The sequence below is a fragment of the Lytechinus pictus genome, chromosome 2 (assembly GCF_037042905.1).
Source record: "Lytechinus pictus isolate F3 Inbred chromosome 2, Lp3.0, whole genome shotgun sequence".
Classification (NCBI taxonomy): Eukaryota; Metazoa; Echinodermata; class Echinoidea; order Temnopleuroida; family Toxopneustidae; genus Lytechinus; species Lytechinus pictus.
The window spans coordinates 64,976,445-64,996,528 of record NC_087246.1 but is presented as its reverse complement, the minus strand read 5'-3'; the positions used below and the strand labels follow the sequence as shown (position 1 = coordinate 64,996,528).

The following is a 20,084-nucleotide window of genomic DNA, read 5'->3' as shown; positions in this document are numbered from 1 at the left end:
CCAGGAAGCTCCTTGCATATATACGCAGCAAAAAAATCTTCCCTGTCTCTTTCGGGGGCGTTTCATGAAGGGACTTGTCGGACGTTTTATCCGACAAGTTCCATTTTATCCGACAGTTACCATAGGAACAGTATCTCTCAGCCAATCAAAATCATGGAAAGATGTCAGATCTGAGAACTTGTCGGATGAAAATATTGATGAAACGCTCGATCCCCTGGTTCTCCCAAAACAAGATTTTCCGACACGATTTCATTGTTGAATATTCATGAGTTGATGCTATTGACCGGGATGCGACCGGGATTATTGATTGGCTGAAAGGAGTTAAAGGGCCAAGTGTGCATACGATTTAGGTTATTCATTACTATTAGTCCGCGGGATGCCACTTTCTCGAGGTTAAATTCTCTATTTGGGAAATTAATCCGAATTTTATATTAAAAATTCTTTATCATATGGAATTAGGATTACACAGATAGCTTAAAATTTTCATCTTGTTGTTATTCATAATAAATCTATGAGAAAAGTTCTAACTAGTTGTTTCGAGCGCGGACTGATATTGAATAATCTATGCGCAAACAGTTTCCCGCCCTTTTTAGCTTGTGATCAATTTTGCGTTGCGGGTGAACGAACCCAAATTCACTGTAGTCCCACATGCGCAATTTTGTTGCTAGGCCGATTTCATGGTGATTATCATCGCTCAACAAGGAGGTAGAATACTCGCAATTTGTTTATGAATTTATCCCAGTTTTACCATACATTAAATGAATAATGACGGACTCGCCAGAGGAGATCATTTTGACGACAAAAGACCGATTCGAAGAATTATGTATGAGTTTAAATTTGGACGACGCCACGAAGAAAACGGCTTGGGAATCATACGAGAGGATATGCGAAAATTACACGCTAGAGGTCAGTGTTTCATCAGTCATGTCAGTTGTTATTTTTGTTTTGTGTGTGTCGATATATGCGACAAAACAAATCAATTGCTTCCGACGTTCCCATTCCAGCTTAGTCCCACCAATAATAATGTTTTGCAATTTGCATGTCTCTAGCAAAAATACCGCAAAATAATAATAGGCAATAGCCAAAGCAAAATATTTTAGTTGTTTTTCAATTCTACTACTAGGCTTGACTTGAGTTAGAACTAGGCCTAGAACTAGAAGTCTACAAAAAAGTACAATGGTCTAACACTTAACAGTAACACTAACAACATGTTAACTTTGTTAGACTTAGACTCGATGACTGTTTTTGTTTGTGAGACTTTTAAATGCAATTATTGTTTGATTGTCAAATACCAAAAGGCCAAGTTATTTTGTTTAATGCTAACGTTACATTCATTAGATTGTTTTTCCATTCTAATTCTGCCAAGATGCTACTGTTTTAAGATGCAACAGCCAACACCACTATGTCCTCCAGCATCAACTCATTTAAACACGGATTAGTTTCTTTTGGTCAAGCCAACATTTTTAAATTGTCTGACATCCACGCCCGCACTGTACTTTTTTAAACTTTTAATTATGCATCAAGTGTTTACAACCGGGAGATCTACAGGATCAGGAATACCTACCCTCCCGTACAGATGATGTTTTTGTTTGTGAGAATGTTGTTCTACCTATGGCTATGTTACTTATGTAAAATGGTTGACTGACATTGATAAATCCGCTGTTTCGGATGATTTTTTCAACATTTTCTTTTTCTTTTGTCCTATTGACGGAGGGGATGCCGAGGAGCCAGACGAAGTGTCAGCAGAGCATATCCCTGACAGAAATGGGTCTATTAAACGTTTGACCTAGTACCTATTTATCGGTCTAGTTAAATCAAATGAAATGGCAACATTGATGTCATTGTGTGGACTATTGATTATCAAATAGATCTACATGTAGACAATAATGAATTATTATTTTTATTTTATTTCTAACACTTGTAGTGGTAGATCAAGACTAACCTGGAAGATATTTGCAAGTAACTTGCAAATATGCAACTTATTTGCAAAAACTGAAGAAAAAACGGAACCTAATTTATTTTTGTAATTATGATATACTGACCATAACTTATAATTTCAATTATTTTGTGAATGTGAAAAAAGAAAATATTTTGGACAGGATATGCTCTTCTGACTGAGACTCTGCCTGGCTTCATGGTAGGAGAACTGAAAAAAATAGAAGATTTCAAAAACTCTTTCGAAACAGCAGATTTTTCAGTAAATGTATGCTGTGTTTGCTGAAGACCTAATTTTAACGTTAGTGTCTGATATTTTTTGGAAAAACTAACGTCAAAGTCAGACCAAAGGTTTTAGTCTGTCTGGAATTTTTATAGCCTAAAAATATCTTTTTCCAAGTATCAATGACAAATGTTTCGTTTTTTATCAAGTATAGAATTGCAAAAAAATCAGATTTGAATGGTGATAATTGAGCCCAGTTCATGAGTATACTTTTGAAATTTGTACAATTTTCTTAGGAATATTTGCTCTATTTGTGCTGCTATTTTCCCCCTGGATTCTCTCCTACAATTTGAGTCAATAATGTTCCTGGTCTGTAAATTGTGATTTTGTCTAATAAAAAAAATGTTTACAAATAAGTTAGTTGTTACTAAAAAAAAAGACAATATTTGTCTTAGAACTATTTTCTGTCATCCATGTTTTAAAATTTTACTGAAGACATGTTTATCATAAATGACTGAGAATGATGGTCTAATATTAAAGAGGGGATATTTTTCATGTTCAAACATTGATAATGAGAAGAAAAGAAGATCTGAAAAATTGATGAATTGTCCTCATGGGGCACCTATAGGCCTACAGCTATACTGGCAGGTGATTTCATATTTTAATGTCATTACTTCATATTCTTTGGTGTTTTTTAATTATTATTTTATTTTTAGAACTTTGTTTTTCTCCTTTTACAATGATATCTACTCATGTGATTTTTACCTAATAATAAGTGAGTTAAATTGATTGAGTCTGCTTTTAAGAAAACCAACATGATAGTTGGATGAAGTCCAGTGGACGTCATGGACCTGGACATGGAGGAAGCTATCTATGTAAATTTACTGGGGGTGCCGTGGCAATGCTCAGCACCCCCAGTAACAACAGAATAATCCTCCGTGGACAGGGCCCTGGTGGACTTCCTCTTCAATATACATTTGGGCACACATTTGGCTTGCCATAGTCCAGTCGTTAATTTAACGTCCTATGTAACCTTACAAACATCTTCAGGGATCATTGTATTTTCATTCCGAATTCAAATTTATTTCTGTTACAGGGAGATAAAATCCAATGGCTTTCCTGTGCCTTGTATGTAGCATGCAGACGTAGTGTAGTACCGACTGTAAGCAATGGTACAATAGAGGGCAATGGCGTGTCTCTAACTCAACTGCTTCGCTCTGCCAAACTGAGGTAAGATGCTCTTCTAAATTCTCTAATCATCATGTCTTGTGCTGTCAGTTAAGATTCAGTATTGGTGTAAACTACATTGTACCCCCAACAAAATGGGGAAGAAAATTATATAAAAATCTGCATGTATATGTTGGAAAATAAAAAAGAGGATTACTAGGTAATAAAGTAATACACATGTATATGTTCCATTTTTAACTAGGGTTCGACTTTAATTATTTTTGAAAAATCCATCTACTATATGATATGATTGTAAGTTACATTCGTCATTGACCCCTCAAAATTTTGTAGTTTTGAATGAAGAATTTCCATTAATTACTGTTTGTTAATTGACATACATGTAGCAAAATAACAAAGTGTACTTGACCAGGGGCGTGTTTCATAAAACTTGCTACATAATTTTAGGGTTCAAAGGTACCAAAATCCTGTAATTTGGATTGGCTGATACTTGTTATAGAAATTGTTATAACAACATTGACATTCTGCAAAAAAATAGAGATTTCTTTAATTACCCCCAATGTGAACTTAGATTTAAGTCATAATCATCTTTGCATCTTTGTGATTGAAATCAAGGAAAATTGTTTAAAATAGATTCTTGGAACTTTTGGTTAAATATAGGTCTACATGTATGTCAATAACAATGTGGGCGAAAAGACTCTACTAGTTTGTTCCAATATCATTGCTTTGTGTTTGATTGTGTCAAGAGAAGGAGGGTGGGCAAAATAACCCAAATATGGGGTTTATTTATTTTATCATGTATAAAAATAGTGGTAATACTCTCTCTTTCCTCTAATTCCTCTTTTTCTCTCATTATTTTTCTTTTGACTATCAATTTATGACGGCTGGACTGTTGTCATGGGTGTATATATGGGTGTATTGTTTTCAAACGTTTCAATTTTGACTCAAAGTTGTACTCTTTGGGAAAGTTGAAACATCCTTTGTTTAGCTTTAAGGTTATCTTGGTCTTTGGAGATACATGTAATTCTATAAAGGCCCTCTGCAATTTAAATAATTATTGTTAGATGCCCTTCAGAAATACATGTATGACAGATGGCTAAAACTTTTGGACATGGCTTTGTAGTTGCGTACATGTACATGTACATAAATTTCAATGTGTTGTGCATGGAAAAGAATGAACTCTGGATACATATGTAATGACTAATGAAATTCTGTGCTTAATCTTGAAGAAACAAAAAGCTGCATCTATTACCATCCTAAATCTTTTGCCACAACTGAATTCAATCATTCAAATTTTTCACTGTTCTCTATGTACATGTATTTTTTTTTTGTCCTTGACAGTGTTATCCAGTTCTTCAACAAGATGAAAAAGTGGTCAGACATGGCCAACCTTCCGCAGCAGTTTAGAGACAAGGTGGACCGTCTGGAGAGGAACTTTGCCGTCTCAACGGTCATCTTCAAGAAATACCAGCCAATCTTTTACCATCTCTTCAAGGAAGGAGACAACACACCCAGGCCACCTAGGAGTAGAAAACATAGGTAGGTTTCTATTAATCCCTCTTCAACAACATAATTCATTTGAATAAATAAAAAGAGTACTCCACGCTAAAAATGATATCATTTTAAAATTCAATGAGTGAAATGCAGAAAATTTCATCACAAACCGAGACAAAATAAAGGTATTGAATTTTAAATTTAGGCAACATTTGTGAAAAGTAGTTCTATGCATGCCGTCACAAGTATGCAATAGTGGGCTAATGAAGTCATGTCCCCACTTTCCCTTTTCTTATTTATTACATGAAATCAAAATTATTTCATATATTTTCATTAGTTTGTGTACAAATGTGTGTCCCTTGTAACAACATAAATTTCAGCAATTATCTTGCATAGTAAACCAGTAATTTTGTTCAAAATTCTTGGAGGAGAAAATTTGAATCAACATAAACAATAAATTGGGATATGACATCATTAGCTAGCCACTGCATATTCATGAGGACATATGCATTGAACTATTTCACTGACATAATGCACAACTTTGTTATTCATTTTCCAATTCTGATTATATTTTTTAGTGTTTTGTTTGTGTAATTTTACTTAATCTTCTCAAATTACATTCAGCCTGAATGCTTTATTAAAGAATACTATATATATATATATATATTAAAATATGTCAATAAATATTATGGAAAAATATTGATAAAAATATTAATAAAGATGATACTAGTACAATGGTAGAATTTCATTCATGAATAAATGAATAAGATAGATTTAGTTTGATAAGGCATGATGCAAATAAACTTTACATGACTTTGTGAAACCAGTGGTTATTGAAATAAAACTGATTATTCCCAAATAAACTGTATATTTGATTTATAAGGTCTAACAATACTACCTGTTTTATTTTATCCAACAGGCGACTGCCTTGTACAAGCCAAGATGTGTTTTCTTTCTGTTGGACCATCTTTGTTTTAGTGAAAGGTAAGGGATATTTATACTTTGAAAAGTACATGTTTTATCCGTCATCTTAGATTCTGTCATGGAAACAGTTGCGTAATGTCAATGGCTGGATAACTCAACGACACATTTGAAATATTCAGGGAATAATTTTACTTGACAAATTTGATTAGAATTTTTGGTATTAAAAGAAACGCTTTCAAATTAGTTTCGTACATTCCAATGTAAAATCTGCTACACACATAAAAAAATATATTTGTGCATTGGTCTTTAAAAAAGTGAAGTGCAAATCGCGATGCGATATAAGGAAAATTATTCTCTGAATCATTGCATGGTTTCAATTTTCTCATTAATTTAATTGCGCACTTGCTTCTATGAATTATTGTAGCTTGTTATGATATGCTGACTTTGTTTAAATCAAATAAAAGACACAAACAATCTGGCTTGCGCTTTGAGTCACAGAAAAAATTCAAAATGCTTGCCTGAGGTAAATTTCTGGTAGCACCAGACTCCGCATATGTTCAGCCAGGACTACAGTGTTTTTGTAGTTACTTCTATAATCCTGTAGAATAGTTAATTTCCCATCTACTGTTTTGATGGGATGAAGGTATCACTTAACACTTTGCTGAATTGAGATTTTACATTTTCCTTTGATTTGCGTAATTTTGATTTGAGAGATTAAAGTATATTGAGTCGTTATGAATAAATATGCATAAAAAGGTTGATACCTAAACTTGAATATGAAAAGAATCATGAAAAATTTGACTTCAAGATAATAAGAATGTGAAATATGTGTCTTTCCTGCGCCCCTCCCCTAAAATTTTGGTTGATAACCTTTTTTTTTTTGCTTGCTTGTCAAAAAATTTTGGTGGCCCCCCCTACATTCTTTGGCTTCCGCTGCCAATGGTAATTAATATTGATTATCGTAGGGTGCCCGTATGGTGGTTGTAGGGCTGCGATGCCCAACTCAAGAAATGGTATGATGGACGTAAATATCAATCCCTTACCCACATAAGATGCCACAAAAAAAATTGTGAACTAATCCATCATACAATGATCTTTAATAGCAAATGTAAACAAGGCATCAGATAACTGTATGTATGTGGATCTACACATTTAGGTCTAGAGACGCATTCAAGTGACCATTTTTCACCTCAAAATCATGGTTTTGAGAGATTTGTAGTTTAAAATTCTGTTTCCTTTAAGTTAATTTTTTGTTGGTTGAAAGAATAGGACTTTCAGAACATGAACATGAAATGCCAAAATGATGCATTTTAAATTGCTATTGTGCAGTAAAGGTGCTTTCACAATTGCTCTTGCGATCATTTGCAATCATTTGGTCACAATATATGTTGCACAAAATTGCAACGGTTGTAAGCAGTCGCACCACCAATTGTGAAAGGGTCTTTACAGTACTACTGAGAACACAAGGGAGATTTATACTTCCTCGGTCAAACTGCGCAATATGGTGCAGAGTAGAATGTGTTGAAATTAGGGGGAATCAGCAGGCATATATTCAGACCTACATACTTGATCACCAGAATACGCTTTTACACCAACCTGGAGCAGATCCTTTTGGAGTATGTGCTTGAAGTTACGAGCACGCAATGTACGTGTATGGTTTAATTGGCACTAAAGGAGAAGCGTGCATTTCAAAATCATTAGCTCAGCGACCCATGGCAGCCACCTCCAACTACAGGCTGAATTGAGAAAGTTCTTGCCATTTGCTTTCACATGGCATGAATACGTGCAGCCTTGGAAAAATCTTGTGGAATTTTTTGTAATTTTGTAAAGTACCTGTTAGGTAGTAGATATATGCTTTCGAGAATATTACAAGTAATTTGCTTAAATAACTGGTATTTTCTGATTAGGGTAGATTAGAGTAAAATTTCCCGATCAGAGAATACCTGTAACAGATGGGTGTTTCATAAAGCTATTCTTAAGTTAAGAGCGACTTTAAGAACGACTGGTGATCACTTCTTACCCGTTAAATAATCACCAATAACGAACAACAGCTTTATGAAACGGCCCCCAGGTATTATACAAAATTTGTGGTCTGAATATGCCTAGCATTGAACACTGTTTGCCTTTTTATGTTTGTGCATACATCCTGGGTCCCGTAACACAAAGGTTAGCGATTAATCGTACACTTGATTTTAACGATTGATTGTACATTGTAGTCGATGCAATCAATCGAATAAAAGCGTTCTATGATTATTGCTACATGTAAGCTTCGTGTTACGGGACCCAGTTGTAGAAAATCACTTGAACGCATCCTTGTATACATAATGCCCATGATCTGTCCTACTGACCTTTCAAACATACACCAATTAACGTAGTAATCTTTTTCCCAGTGTGACACTATTATTTCTCTATCTATATACTTTAATGCAATTATGCATGTGTGTCCATTTGTGACAGGAATAGGATGAAGTTGTTACAGGCCCCAGAGATCTGTTTTATTGAAATGCTGCTTTCACAATTTGTAGGGTGTGGAGACTGGATTTTGTTCTGTTGTATGGCAGTGACCAACATTATGTATGAATATTAGTAGCACCTATTTTGTAGGATCTGATTACATGATGCTTATCTGACTTAAACCCCAACAAAACATTAATTTGATGTTAAATGAAGACAAATCAAACTGTATAAATAATTGTGACAATTTTATTAAAATCAGATGTAAAAAGAGAGATTTTACATGGAATTGAATTTTTAAGTTTTGCCCATTTTCACATAATATTTATACATGTACTGGAATACACTAAACAGGTAAAAGTGATTCAAAGAATGGTGACTGGTACAGTATGTTAATTTAATGTGATTATGTCACACACTCACTATTTCTCTTGTTTGTGGCTATATGGAAATTCCATTTTAGTAGATGTTAAAATAAGCTCCTGATTTAATCATAGTTTTGAATTTTTTATTACATGCATGGCAACAATTTTCCTTATCATATTTTAAAATACACAACCATTGTTGTGCAGATAATGGTTTTGTGAAACTGAGCAATACTTTGAAATGCCATACTTAATTTGACAAATTTACAACATACAGTACTGTATATTTTATAGTGAAGAAAATCTATAGTGTTAAGTACAATTTGTGTATTTGGGATGGAATTGTACCTTGTTCGGAAAGAAAAATGAGCTACATGTTTATCAAATGACCATTGGATTGGATTGGACTAATTCTGTTAGATGATATAATATTTTGTTCTGCTTGAGTCTGCAGTTTTTACCTCTCATCTCAATTTTCCCCTTATCATTCACACCAAAATGTAATATAGAAACTCTCCCATGATGACAACGTCCCCTGGGATACTGCTCTTATTTACCCCTTCATAATTGTCATTCGGCAAATGAAACTGGCAGATCGATAATATTGATAAATAATTGTTTTTTTTTCTCTCTTTTTTTCTGATTGAGAATTTGGTGACATTTTTTTTTCAATTGATAGTTTCATATTGCCCATTTGCTTGCCAAAGGACAGTAAATTACAATATCCCCCCCCCCCCCCCCCCGGTGCATTTAATGCTTTAATTGAATCTCTATCATCTATGGGTCTACAGAATCGCCTTGGGCATAAAAATTGTTTGCGGTAACAGAGGTAAAATAATTGGTCAGTAGGGGGGGGGGTCAAATTTGAATTAAAAAAATTGAAGTTGGCAGGTTTGACAAGGGTCAGTTGGGTAACGGCATATGTAAATTCATATCTCATACTGATATCAATAATCAAACTTTGTGAAATGATTATCATGATAATTAAGAATATACTAAATGGAGAAGCTCTTTACATATGTTTGCTTTACAATGCATAGTACAATATATGTATAAATTATTGCCATTTACAAGAATGTAATTACAAAGATTGAAATAATTTTATTACATTTATTCAACAAATTGTAAAATAACCAGAATCATATTACCAAATCTAATCCAGTGATTGTCCTTCTTGATGGTACTCATTCTCATAGGCCTGATGTATTCTGTGATTGGTCTGTTGTCAATTCACACTTGAGTGGGCGGGTCCCATTCACCAGCATGTTTAATTCATATGCAAACAATGCTAGTATCACTCTGCTGCAGTGGGCATACATGTACCTGTTCATTGTCTGATCTGATATTTCTCCTCACAAGTTTAGACTTGTCTAACTTTTAAGGAGGTCAAAGAGATAAGTAAATATGATACCACATGGTAAATTTCATTCACCATAAAGCCATTTACATATGCACTTCCTTCCTTCTAGCATGTTGAAATACTACCGGTCTACAATAGTTTTACAAATCCCAGCAACTGGTCTGTGATCATATCTCCTTCTGACTGAGGTAGCCATTTGCTACTTTGCTCTTGATAATTTTTAAGTTTTGCAAAGTAAGATCTAGGAGAATTGCATTCTTGTAGTTTATTTGAAATTTGTCTTCAGATGAACTTTGTTCTTGGCTATTAAAGCCCTTTTGGGGAATTCCATTTTCTTCAGTGTAGAATTAGAAAAAGTCATAATGATTATTGTCTCATTTTGTGGCACTATGCTGAAGCAGGTTGATTCATTTCTGAACTTAATATCCTCATGTTCACATTTTTTTAAAAAGTGCTCATAAAGTTTACTCTTTTGGCCGGGGTCGCAGTGGATAATCAGCCTGAGTGAATTCTCATTGAAAGTTTTATATTCATCAGATTTCTTTCCACCGTTTGTCTTTCTGAACCAGGTAACTTCCCAGCGATAAGTGACGATCTTGTTAATTCCTACCACCTCCTTCTGTGTAGCTTGGATCTCATGTTCGCCAATGCTGTGCTGGCAAACAGGCGTGACCTTTTGAACCCTGATTTCCAAGGTAAGTCTGAAATCAGATCCCTGACCTCGATCCAGGGTTGCCATAGAAACTTTGTGATTATTGTTATTCTTCATGAGGAGAGAGGGGGAGTGGGCTGGACTTACAATACAGAACTTTTTGTTTTTTTGTCATTTTCTTCATTCTTCCAAGTTCCTTTACAAAATTATTGTTATCATTTTTCATATTCTGTTGTCATCACCGCCACCATCTCATCTTTATGATTGCCATTACTTCTTCTACCCAGACAAAAAGTATATGATATATTTTTGGTGGCTACTTAATAGCTACTGCATAAATCTGCAACATTTGGTGAGCTTTAGAGTGGGGATTGTCTGGAGCCCTATTCATTTTTATTTTCCAGGGCTGTTGTGAGCATTTTGGGGGCGAAACAGCCCCAAGCCCCCAAGTTTCTTTTTTTCTACTCCTACCACTACTACTACAATATAATGATAACTTTTGTTGATAGGCATGTGAACATTATACAAATACACAGAACTTGATTCAAATAGTTCTGGATGACATTCAAATTGTGGAAAAATGGTAATCTACTGGTAGTTGTTTTGGATGAGGTATTTTAGTAATCAAATTGCTGAATAGCATTTCCAGACTATTTTGTTGATATTTTCATTATTATCTTACAATTTTTTTTTGTCCATTTGAACTTTAGGGAAATTGATGCATTGAAACTTGAAAGATTCTCTCTTTTTTTTTTCAATTACACATACAGTTATTTTCCCTCTTTAGGGGTATCAGTGTAAAAGATCTGAGTCTTGAGTATAGCTATGTAATACTGGAGAGGATAATATTTCATGCAGCTGTCATTGTTTAGAGCTGCAAATCTTGACAGTCACAGCTGCAAATCTTGACAATCACAATCTCATTACATTTTAACCCTAAAAAGAATGGGTTATTTTTATACTTTAATATGTAGGAGAGGGGTGGGGACTGATATTACCTCCTTCCCTGAAGTTCTAGGCTGTGAAACGCACATCACCCGCACCATTGTTTACTGGTATCGCTTTCACCCAAAATATTATTTATTCATTTGCCAGTACTGTGATTGAATTGTTTAAAAACTTATTTTTTTACTTTTTAATTACAATTTTAAAATTATTCACTGGTGCATGTAATTTATGCTTCAATGAAATAAAATATTTGGCTGCAAATCTGGAAGTAAAGCTATAAGGCTAATTTTGGGTCTAGGCACTCGCTTTAGAAATCTTATCAAACAGTATGATATTTTCTCATGTTTTTTGTTAAAATTTTGTTATCTAAATATTGAAACCAAGAAATATCCAGCAAACTGTATCTTCATTAAGTTGAAATTGTTCCAGAATCCAGATGATTACAATAGTTTGTCAGATCAGAAATAGCCAAATAAATTTGAAACCCTGGGTTGTGGTGGTAATGGCCCCCATCTGAAAGAAATTTTATCTACTGCATCCTATTTCATACTTGTAATGTTTGTTTTTATAATGTAACCTTTATCTTGTAACCGATCCTATTTGCTTGAATCCCTCCTGAGCTGAAGTATGCAGTGCATGAGAAATCTATGTTCTAAAAGTAGTTCACTGAGCTTTGACACAAATGTGATGAGTGTTCTTGAATTATTCAATTCAAATCAATATTGACCTTCTGTTTAGTTGTAACTGATCCTTTAGGTTTGAATTGCTCTTTGGCTTATAGTTAGGAACCAGTCTACTCTCTCTTCTCTAATTAATATGTTTCAGTCTAATACATACATGTAGCTGTGATGAGTGTGATTTTGAAGTCAATTCAATTCAATTACTGGTTTATTCAACATAAATAGCAACGAATGATATACTGTACAGCCAAAAGGCTGAAATTTAACATGTTCACAATGAAAATATATAAACTTTGTCTATGAGCAACACTAAAACAAAACAGTTGGGTAAATGGATGAAATTGTGATAAACTTAACATGAGTAAATAAATACATTTGTAGCGCTATTCAAATACCGGTAGATGAAATTGAATGTACAGAATTACATAAATAATAGGCTACAGTTTTAAAAAGTGATCAAACTGAGAATCTGATTAAAGTAAGATTGGGATATTTAATTCAAATCTTAGTCTTTTTTAAGTTATTTCAATTCAGATAAATCGTATTTAGTTTATTTCACTTGATACAAAACTATGATGGTGTAGTCTAGAAATAGAGTGTTGTTTTTTTCATTCTCAGTGAGTTTTGCCACAGATCTTATGACTTTGACCATTTGTTACTGTTAATAATTGTATATAAAATAAGCATTAGCTGCAAGAAAAATGGTAATCAATTCAATTAAAATGAATAAATTTTAAAGAATAATTTTTCATTTCACATAGTATAAGATATTATCAAAGATAATCCATCCAGGGGAAAAAATTACATGTTGGCTCAGTGATTTTGCCCCCCAACCCCCCCCCCCAAAAAAAATACCTGGAATTTATTTAATTTTGAAAAAAAGAGCTCTGGAAAATGCCCCTTCACTTCATTGTTAAAGGACAAGTCCACCCCAACAAGAAGTTGATTTGAATAAAAAGAGAAAAATCCAACAAGCATAACACTGAAAATTTCATCAAAATCGGATGTAAAATAAGAAAGTTATGACATTTTAAAGTTTCGCTTAATTTGACGAAACAGTTATATGCACATCCTGGCTGGTATGCAAATGAGGAGACTATGACGTCATACACTCACTATTTCTTTTGTATTTTATTATATGAAATATAAAATATTCTAATTTTCTCCTCATTGTCAAATAATACAACAATTGATTCCTCCCTGAACATATAGAATTAGCATTGTTTAATACTATATGGTCCTTATTGTATCCCTAGTTGTGCATATCACTGTTTTTTGAAAAATATGCACAATTTTAAAATGTCATAACTTTCTTATTTTACATCCAATATTGATGAAATTTTCAGCACTATGCTAGTTTGATTTTCTCTATCTATTCAAGTCAGCATTTCCTGGGATGGACTTGACCTTTAAGCTGATCTAATGTTGATGATTTATGCAGTAGAAGTTACCCCTTAAAAGAAAAAAGTATATATTTTTGCCTGCCCTGCATCTACCCCCATTTGTTCTCTATACCTGGTGATCTTATTTGAGTTAAATTCAAATATATATTCAAATTCAAATATGTGGGGGCATCGTGGTTTAGTGGTTAAGACTCCCGTCTTTCAATCTGAAGGAGGTGGGTTAGATTCCAAGTCGTGGCATGTTTTCCTTCAAGCAATTCACCCACATTGTGCTGCACTCAACCCAGGTGAGGTAAATGGGTACCAGCAAGAAGTAATTCCTCAAAAAGGTGTGCGCACCGGAATCGATAGACTAGCTTAGCCGGGATAATATACATTTAGGAGCGCCTTGAGCATCTAGCAGGTGGATACGTGCGCTATACAAATCCTATAGTATTTATTCAATCAGGACCAGCATTCTTGAAAATGGCAATTTGTTGCTTTTGTTTTGCAAGAGCTGCTCACCAGAGACATAATGATAATCACAGAATAAAGACTGTAAAAGGAATAATGATATTACCCATTTTATTCATTGAATTTTCCCTACACTTTCACATCTATTTTTCTGTCTTTTATTAAAATACACTTGATAAAAAAGGGACTTCCCCTGTAATCATTTCTTGTATGTTTTAGAGTATATTACTTTGAGCCTTTGAGGCAAGGGAATAGGATCTCATGAAAGAAGACATCCGGTACCAGCATTTCTAATTAAATATAACAAAAAATTACCCAAACATGGGATGAAATAAAATCGTGTTTCATATCTAAATTGTCATCGATAAAAACATGTTTTAGGTTTTCTTCATGCTTACATTTTTTTTTTTAATAAAAGATTTTTTTTTATTAGTCTGAACATATTATTCTTTCTATTACTCAGGAAATGTTCAATGTCTGTTTCCCTCTCCTCCCCTCCCCCTCAGGTCTCCCAGAGGGCTATGCAAGTCGTGATTACAGGGTGCCGTCTGAAGCCCCATGCATCATTGACAAACTCTGTGAGGTCTACGGTGGACTTGTGCTGGAAGCCAAGTCTATCAATGAACACTGGTGGAAACTTCACATACAGAAACTCATAGATGAAGAGGTAAGGAATGGTGATTCTGCTTGAAATTAGACTTTTGATCAGAGGCCTGTTTCATAAAACTTGTTACAATAGCAGTAACAGTTTGAAGCTGCTGCAATCATTCAATTTGATTGGCTAGTAGTAAATTTGTAATAGAAATTGTGCATTTGTTATTATGACAAGTGTGTATGATACAGGACCATGGTGCCATATCAATCTTGGTTAGGGTTGATAAAAGGAAGTGCCATATTTTAAAAATCTTCTGTTGAGATGAGAAAAGAAATTGACTAATTACAATAGCATAAACAAGCTAGGTTAATGAATACCTTTAACATAGCTCTATAATACCTTTCTATTAGCTTATATGTTCATGCAAGGCTAGAACCAGTCTTGCCATGACATCGTACTGCCTTTCATTAAAACCAGGCAATTTTGTTTAAAGTGATCATTAATGATATGGTGGTGAATGATAGTTGGGAATTCTTTATCTGGTGCACTCTACTCTGAATGGGATTTTTTGTGGGTTTTTTTGTTGTTGTTGTATACATACAAAGCACACTGTCAAATACATGTTTTTTCTCTAGATGTTGTAAGTAAATACAAAAGTATAGAATCAAAATGAGTAACAGTTCTTACAGGTTTACTTATGGTTCATTGTCAATAAATATTCCATCTTTCCAGATTTTACCCTTTTCGCTTTTCATCTTTGTTTTAATTCCTTTCAATTATTTTGTCTTTCAGGATTTGGAAGGGAATCTGGAAAAGCTTTCCAATCTACTGGATACCAATAACTTTGAGTCAAACAAGTGAGTATTTTTTTTTCAAAGAAGGTTTTTATTCAAGTTTTCTCGACAAGTCATATAAAAAAAAATGCATGTAATACTGTACATTACATACAAGTGGGTAATCATGTAGATTAAGTGATGTTTCTCCCCCCTCTCTCTTTAAAATAAAATATGTATGAATTATTATATGAATGCATCAAATTGGAAATGATACAAGTTAGTAATGGCAAGATATTTAATTTCATTTCATGAAGATCAAGTAAATTATTAATAAATTATGTTCGTTCTATCTGTCTCAAGAGTACAGTATGTGCAAGCATTAGGACAGTATGTCCTAAAATATGATCCACTGTTTAACTTGTAACTAAAAAGCCAATTCCTATACTCCTGTCGTCTTCCTCACAGCAAAAATATCTGCAAGAAATATGAGGAGTACGTTTTAACGATTGGTGACTTTGACGAGAGGATCTTCCTTGATAAGGACGCCGACGAGGAGATCGGGACACCATCAAAATCAGCTGCACTCAGGGAGACAGAGGAAGCCATGAGAAAACCACCAAGCCGAAAGGTAACTAAAAAAATCAGCAATTATCGTATTTTCCAGTGAATAAATGCATCCCCAATTTCGGGAGTACTTTGTACTAAAAAATAGTTGGCAAAAAGGTACAAAGAATAGTATTTCAAAGCCAAAGCCATATCAGAAAATGTATGAAGAATTTGTGCTTTGAAATATTTAATTCTTTTGTGCGATATATAAAATATTTCTTTGTAGAATAAAGAAGAAGGACTATGAAATGAATGTTATCGAATATAAAGAGATAAAGTAAGGAAAAACTGAGAGAAGAAAGGAGGAAAGGAATGAGGAATAATGGACAATATTTGTGTGAACGTCAAGTGACTTTGCCAAAGTGTTAAGAGTTGGCCATCAGAATGTTTACGAGGTTTTTTTTTTTTTGCCGCCAATGACTTTATCTCTCCTCATCATTTCATTCTACTTCAATATCTGATCTTGTCTCCTGTAAAGGTTTTGTTCAAACCCTATTTAAAGAAAGAAGTTGATCATTCAATTATTAACACCATGTTCAGTAATAGAACCCAACACATGTTATAATTTCTCATGCTGATTCTCCTTTTTGATCTACCCGTCTTTCCCAGACCAAAGACCTTTGTCCAGCAACACCACTGACCAACAGGCGCTACCTCAAGGAGAAAGATCTAAAGATCACACCAGTGTCCACTGCCACCCAAGCGGTCAGCAAGCTGCAGGCTCTTCTGACCGGTCGCAAGCTAGAGGCCAGTGAGCTCCTGGATTGTATCTTCAAGGAATGTTCAGAGAATCCTGCGGAAGGAATCGCCAGTCGAGTCAAGGAGATGGGAGAGATCTTCTGCCAAAAGTACACCCAGGTGAGTTCATACATCTCTTTCTGTCCAAAGTTTATAATTCGTCAACGTTTGATTCGGTTTATAGGAAATTCGTTCCCATGAAAAAGAAATGGGTTGTTTTTGGTATAAGAACAAGCCACTAATCATGCGTAAAGTTTTCCAAAATTACAGACAGCTCTATGATATGCCACCATGTAGTCTTTTTGGAGTTTAAGATGGCAGCCTAATTTTTGCTCTGAACTCCAACACCCAAAACGATCAATCAACACGATATCGGAAATAATCCAATATGTCTTGAATTTTGTTCTTCTGTAGGCGCATGATGAAGGAAACTCTGGATCACCGCAAGACTTTGCCAAGCGAAGGTTAAAACTAGCTGAAAGTCTTTATTACAAGGCCCTTGAAAACATCATGTTGGCGGAAAAGAAGAGATTAAAGAATCTTACAGTAAGTATGAAATCCTTATATAGACAATGCCAGTTACTGCTAAACTTTCATGTAATAATAGTGGTCTGAAATATATTCTTTCAAATTGCTCGTGTAAACATAACAGTGTGGTTCATTTAATAAAAGCAGGATTTATCATTCAACAATTCTTTAGTGTCCATTTCATTTTATTCTGTTCTGTCTATTTATTTTCACTATTGAAACTACATTGAACTACAAACAAAGCAAAATTATGGTCCCAAAGGTCATGTCCATTTTAACTTTTAACTTCAAATTTACATGAATATATCTAAGCTTTTGATTATCTGTTATCTCCACATACTGCGAAGCAAGGTTTTATTCCTCATGTGGGATTGTCATTGTTGCAATATACTGTGATCTAATGAAGATACTTATTATTGCCAAATTTGCCTAAATTAAAATATTCTATATCTTTATATAATCAGAGACATCAAAATCTTCTTTTTTCTAATAGCATCTCCTTGAGCATGATCTGTTTCACAGATCTCTCTTTGCTTGCTGCGTGGAGGTCGTTATCTTTGCATACAACTCACAGAGGTAAGAAATTAATCTAGTCTGCTGTGCATACCCTTCAGTCCAGTGAAGTGGCCTGAATACATAGTCATAGTCTACAATTACTTGTGTATCGAAGGCCCTCTTGCTCAGAAAATTGAAACATCAAGTTTAGTATATGTTAGTCTTGAGTGAAGACCCACTTGTTAGTCAAAGTTTCAATCAGATTGAAACAGCAAGTTTTATATGTGCCAGTTGTGTGTGAAGACCCACTTCTTTCAATCAGGGTCTGTGCATGCAGACTATATTCAATCTGAGTAAAGCACTAATCTGATACATCATATTTTGGATACAAAGTTAGATAATGATAGAGCTGAGAAACTTGGTCTATCAATATATTGATTTTCGTGTAAAGTGAGAGTCTTATAATGCATTTATTACACTAAAAAAAGTGTAATGTGGAATGAAGCAAAATATGAACAAAAAACATGTGTAAAGGGTACAATATCTGAAATGCTATAAAGACCAACTGGTATTATTAGATCAAACAGCGAAGATTTGATATAAAATAGGGTGTCCCTGGCTTATTGTCTTTTGTTTGATATAATTTTTCTGTTCCCCTCAGGACATTTCCATGGATACTAGAAGCATTTGAGATCCCCGCATTCCACTTTTACAAGGTCATTGAGCTCATCCTCAGAGCAGAAGAAGGACTATCTAGAGACATTGTTAAGCATCTCAACTTTGTAAGTTTTCAATTAATCTTTTCATTGATGAACTCTGGTTCACACTTTGCGATGAAACGCGATGCAATTTTGGTTATTTATCGTATTGTCTTTGAATATATGCATTTTGACAAATGATTCATCTTGTTAAGACAAAAAATGAATACACTGAATATGAATACGAGGTTACCTTAAATCTGGTATACAGGCCAAATCAACATTGAATTGCGATGGCATTACTTTGATTTGGAATATTTCTTTCTTTTCTCAAACAATTTAGGTTATATTGCCTATATTGGCATGATTATTCTGAACTTCTAGCAAACATATTTTAGGATCTCTGAGCGGTTATTTTTTTGTGTGTGATAAGTCAGGGAAAATTGTTGGTGTATAGTGTAAATCTTTTAAGAACAGCTGGTTGACACACATGTTGATAGTGTCATTAAAAAGTTAACCAGTCATTCTGTTAATGTGTTTCTTAGATTGAGGAGTCAATTCTCCAAGACTATGCATGGCGGAACGATTCACCCCTGTGGGACCTCCTGAAGGATAGCAACCAGGGCGTGCCTACCTGCGAGGATGCCACCATACCCGGTCAAACAGATGGAGGGGTATCAGGAGGAGGTGTGAGGGGGGCATCCACCGGTCAAACTACCTCATCCTCAGGGTCAACGAACTCTGGTGGTCAGAGTCAAACACTCCTCTCACCCATCGTCCATAAGAGGGTTGTCCAACTGGGTGGAAGAAGTGAGTTTGCTTGGATCTTTTTCGGTCACATCAACCAAAGTTGATAATAGATGATGAAATTAAGCTGAAGATCAAGTTTGCCTGCTTTTTCTGTTATGTCATCTAAAATAGATGATATATATTGATTTTGAGATTGCATAAAACACCCAAAGGGGGAATTATCCCAAGATTTGAATTATCATAGGAAATTTTGAAAAAGATGATGATGAATTTAGCATGTTCCAAGGGATGTTTCATAATAAAAATATTAAAATCACTTTCAAGATTTATTGAAAAATAGAAAGCCTCACAACAATTTTTTCATGATATTTCAGAAGTAAAAGTATCTGATTTGTATGTTTCTTTGATAAGGGTTGTGTCGGGCCATTTTTTCTTTTAACTTTTTAGGAAAACCCATAGATAGCTATGTCTAATTTATTCTTTAGCATCACAAGATATATTTGTACATGTAGAGCTGATGAATAAAAAAGTTAATTCTTTACTAAATGTGCTATCAGGCTGTTTATGGCTGGGGTATACTGTTAATTTAGTGGCAATTCTATGAAATACGTACCTCTGATCACCTATATATGAGACCTTCCTGAAATTATTTTTCTCTGTTTTCTACTTCGTCTGAAAAGTTGTAATGCTCTCAAATGATCATGACCTGAGCAATTCTAGAAATACGGGGTTGGACTTACAAGCAGCTTGAGTGCTTTATGAAAGTGCCTTTATACCATTTTTGCACTTTCAGTTGTTACTTTTATCAATGCTCACAAGGAA

The 20,084-nt window shown here is 34.3% G+C and overlaps 1 protein-coding gene across 1 annotated transcript in view; it reads left to right on the top strand.

Moving 5' to 3' along the window:
• The first annotated feature begins 596 nt into the window (after positions 1-596).
• LOC135153182 (retinoblastoma-like protein 1) overlaps positions 597-20,084 on the top strand; it is a 28,643-nt gene continuing 9,155 nt past the window's right edge. The window contains exons 1-13 of the mRNA XM_064095409.1: positions 597-906; positions 3,255-3,388; positions 4,685-4,882; positions 5,757-5,821; positions 10,510-10,635; positions 14,583-14,743; positions 15,464-15,528; positions 15,913-16,075; positions 16,663-16,911; positions 17,206-17,337; positions 17,813-17,895; positions 18,476-18,596; positions 19,058-19,322. Of these exons, the coding sequence (XP_063951479.1) occupies positions 766-906; positions 3,255-3,388; positions 4,685-4,882; positions 5,757-5,821; positions 10,510-10,635; positions 14,583-14,743; positions 15,464-15,528; positions 15,913-16,075; positions 16,663-16,911; positions 17,206-17,337; positions 17,813-17,895; positions 18,476-18,596; positions 19,058-19,322 (1,903 nt within the window). The 5' untranslated portion in view covers positions 597-765. The remainder of the gene's footprint in view (positions 907-3,254; positions 3,389-4,684; positions 4,883-5,756; positions 5,822-10,509; positions 10,636-14,582; positions 14,744-15,463; positions 15,529-15,912; positions 16,076-16,662; positions 16,912-17,205; positions 17,338-17,812; positions 17,896-18,475; positions 18,597-19,057; positions 19,323-20,084) is intronic.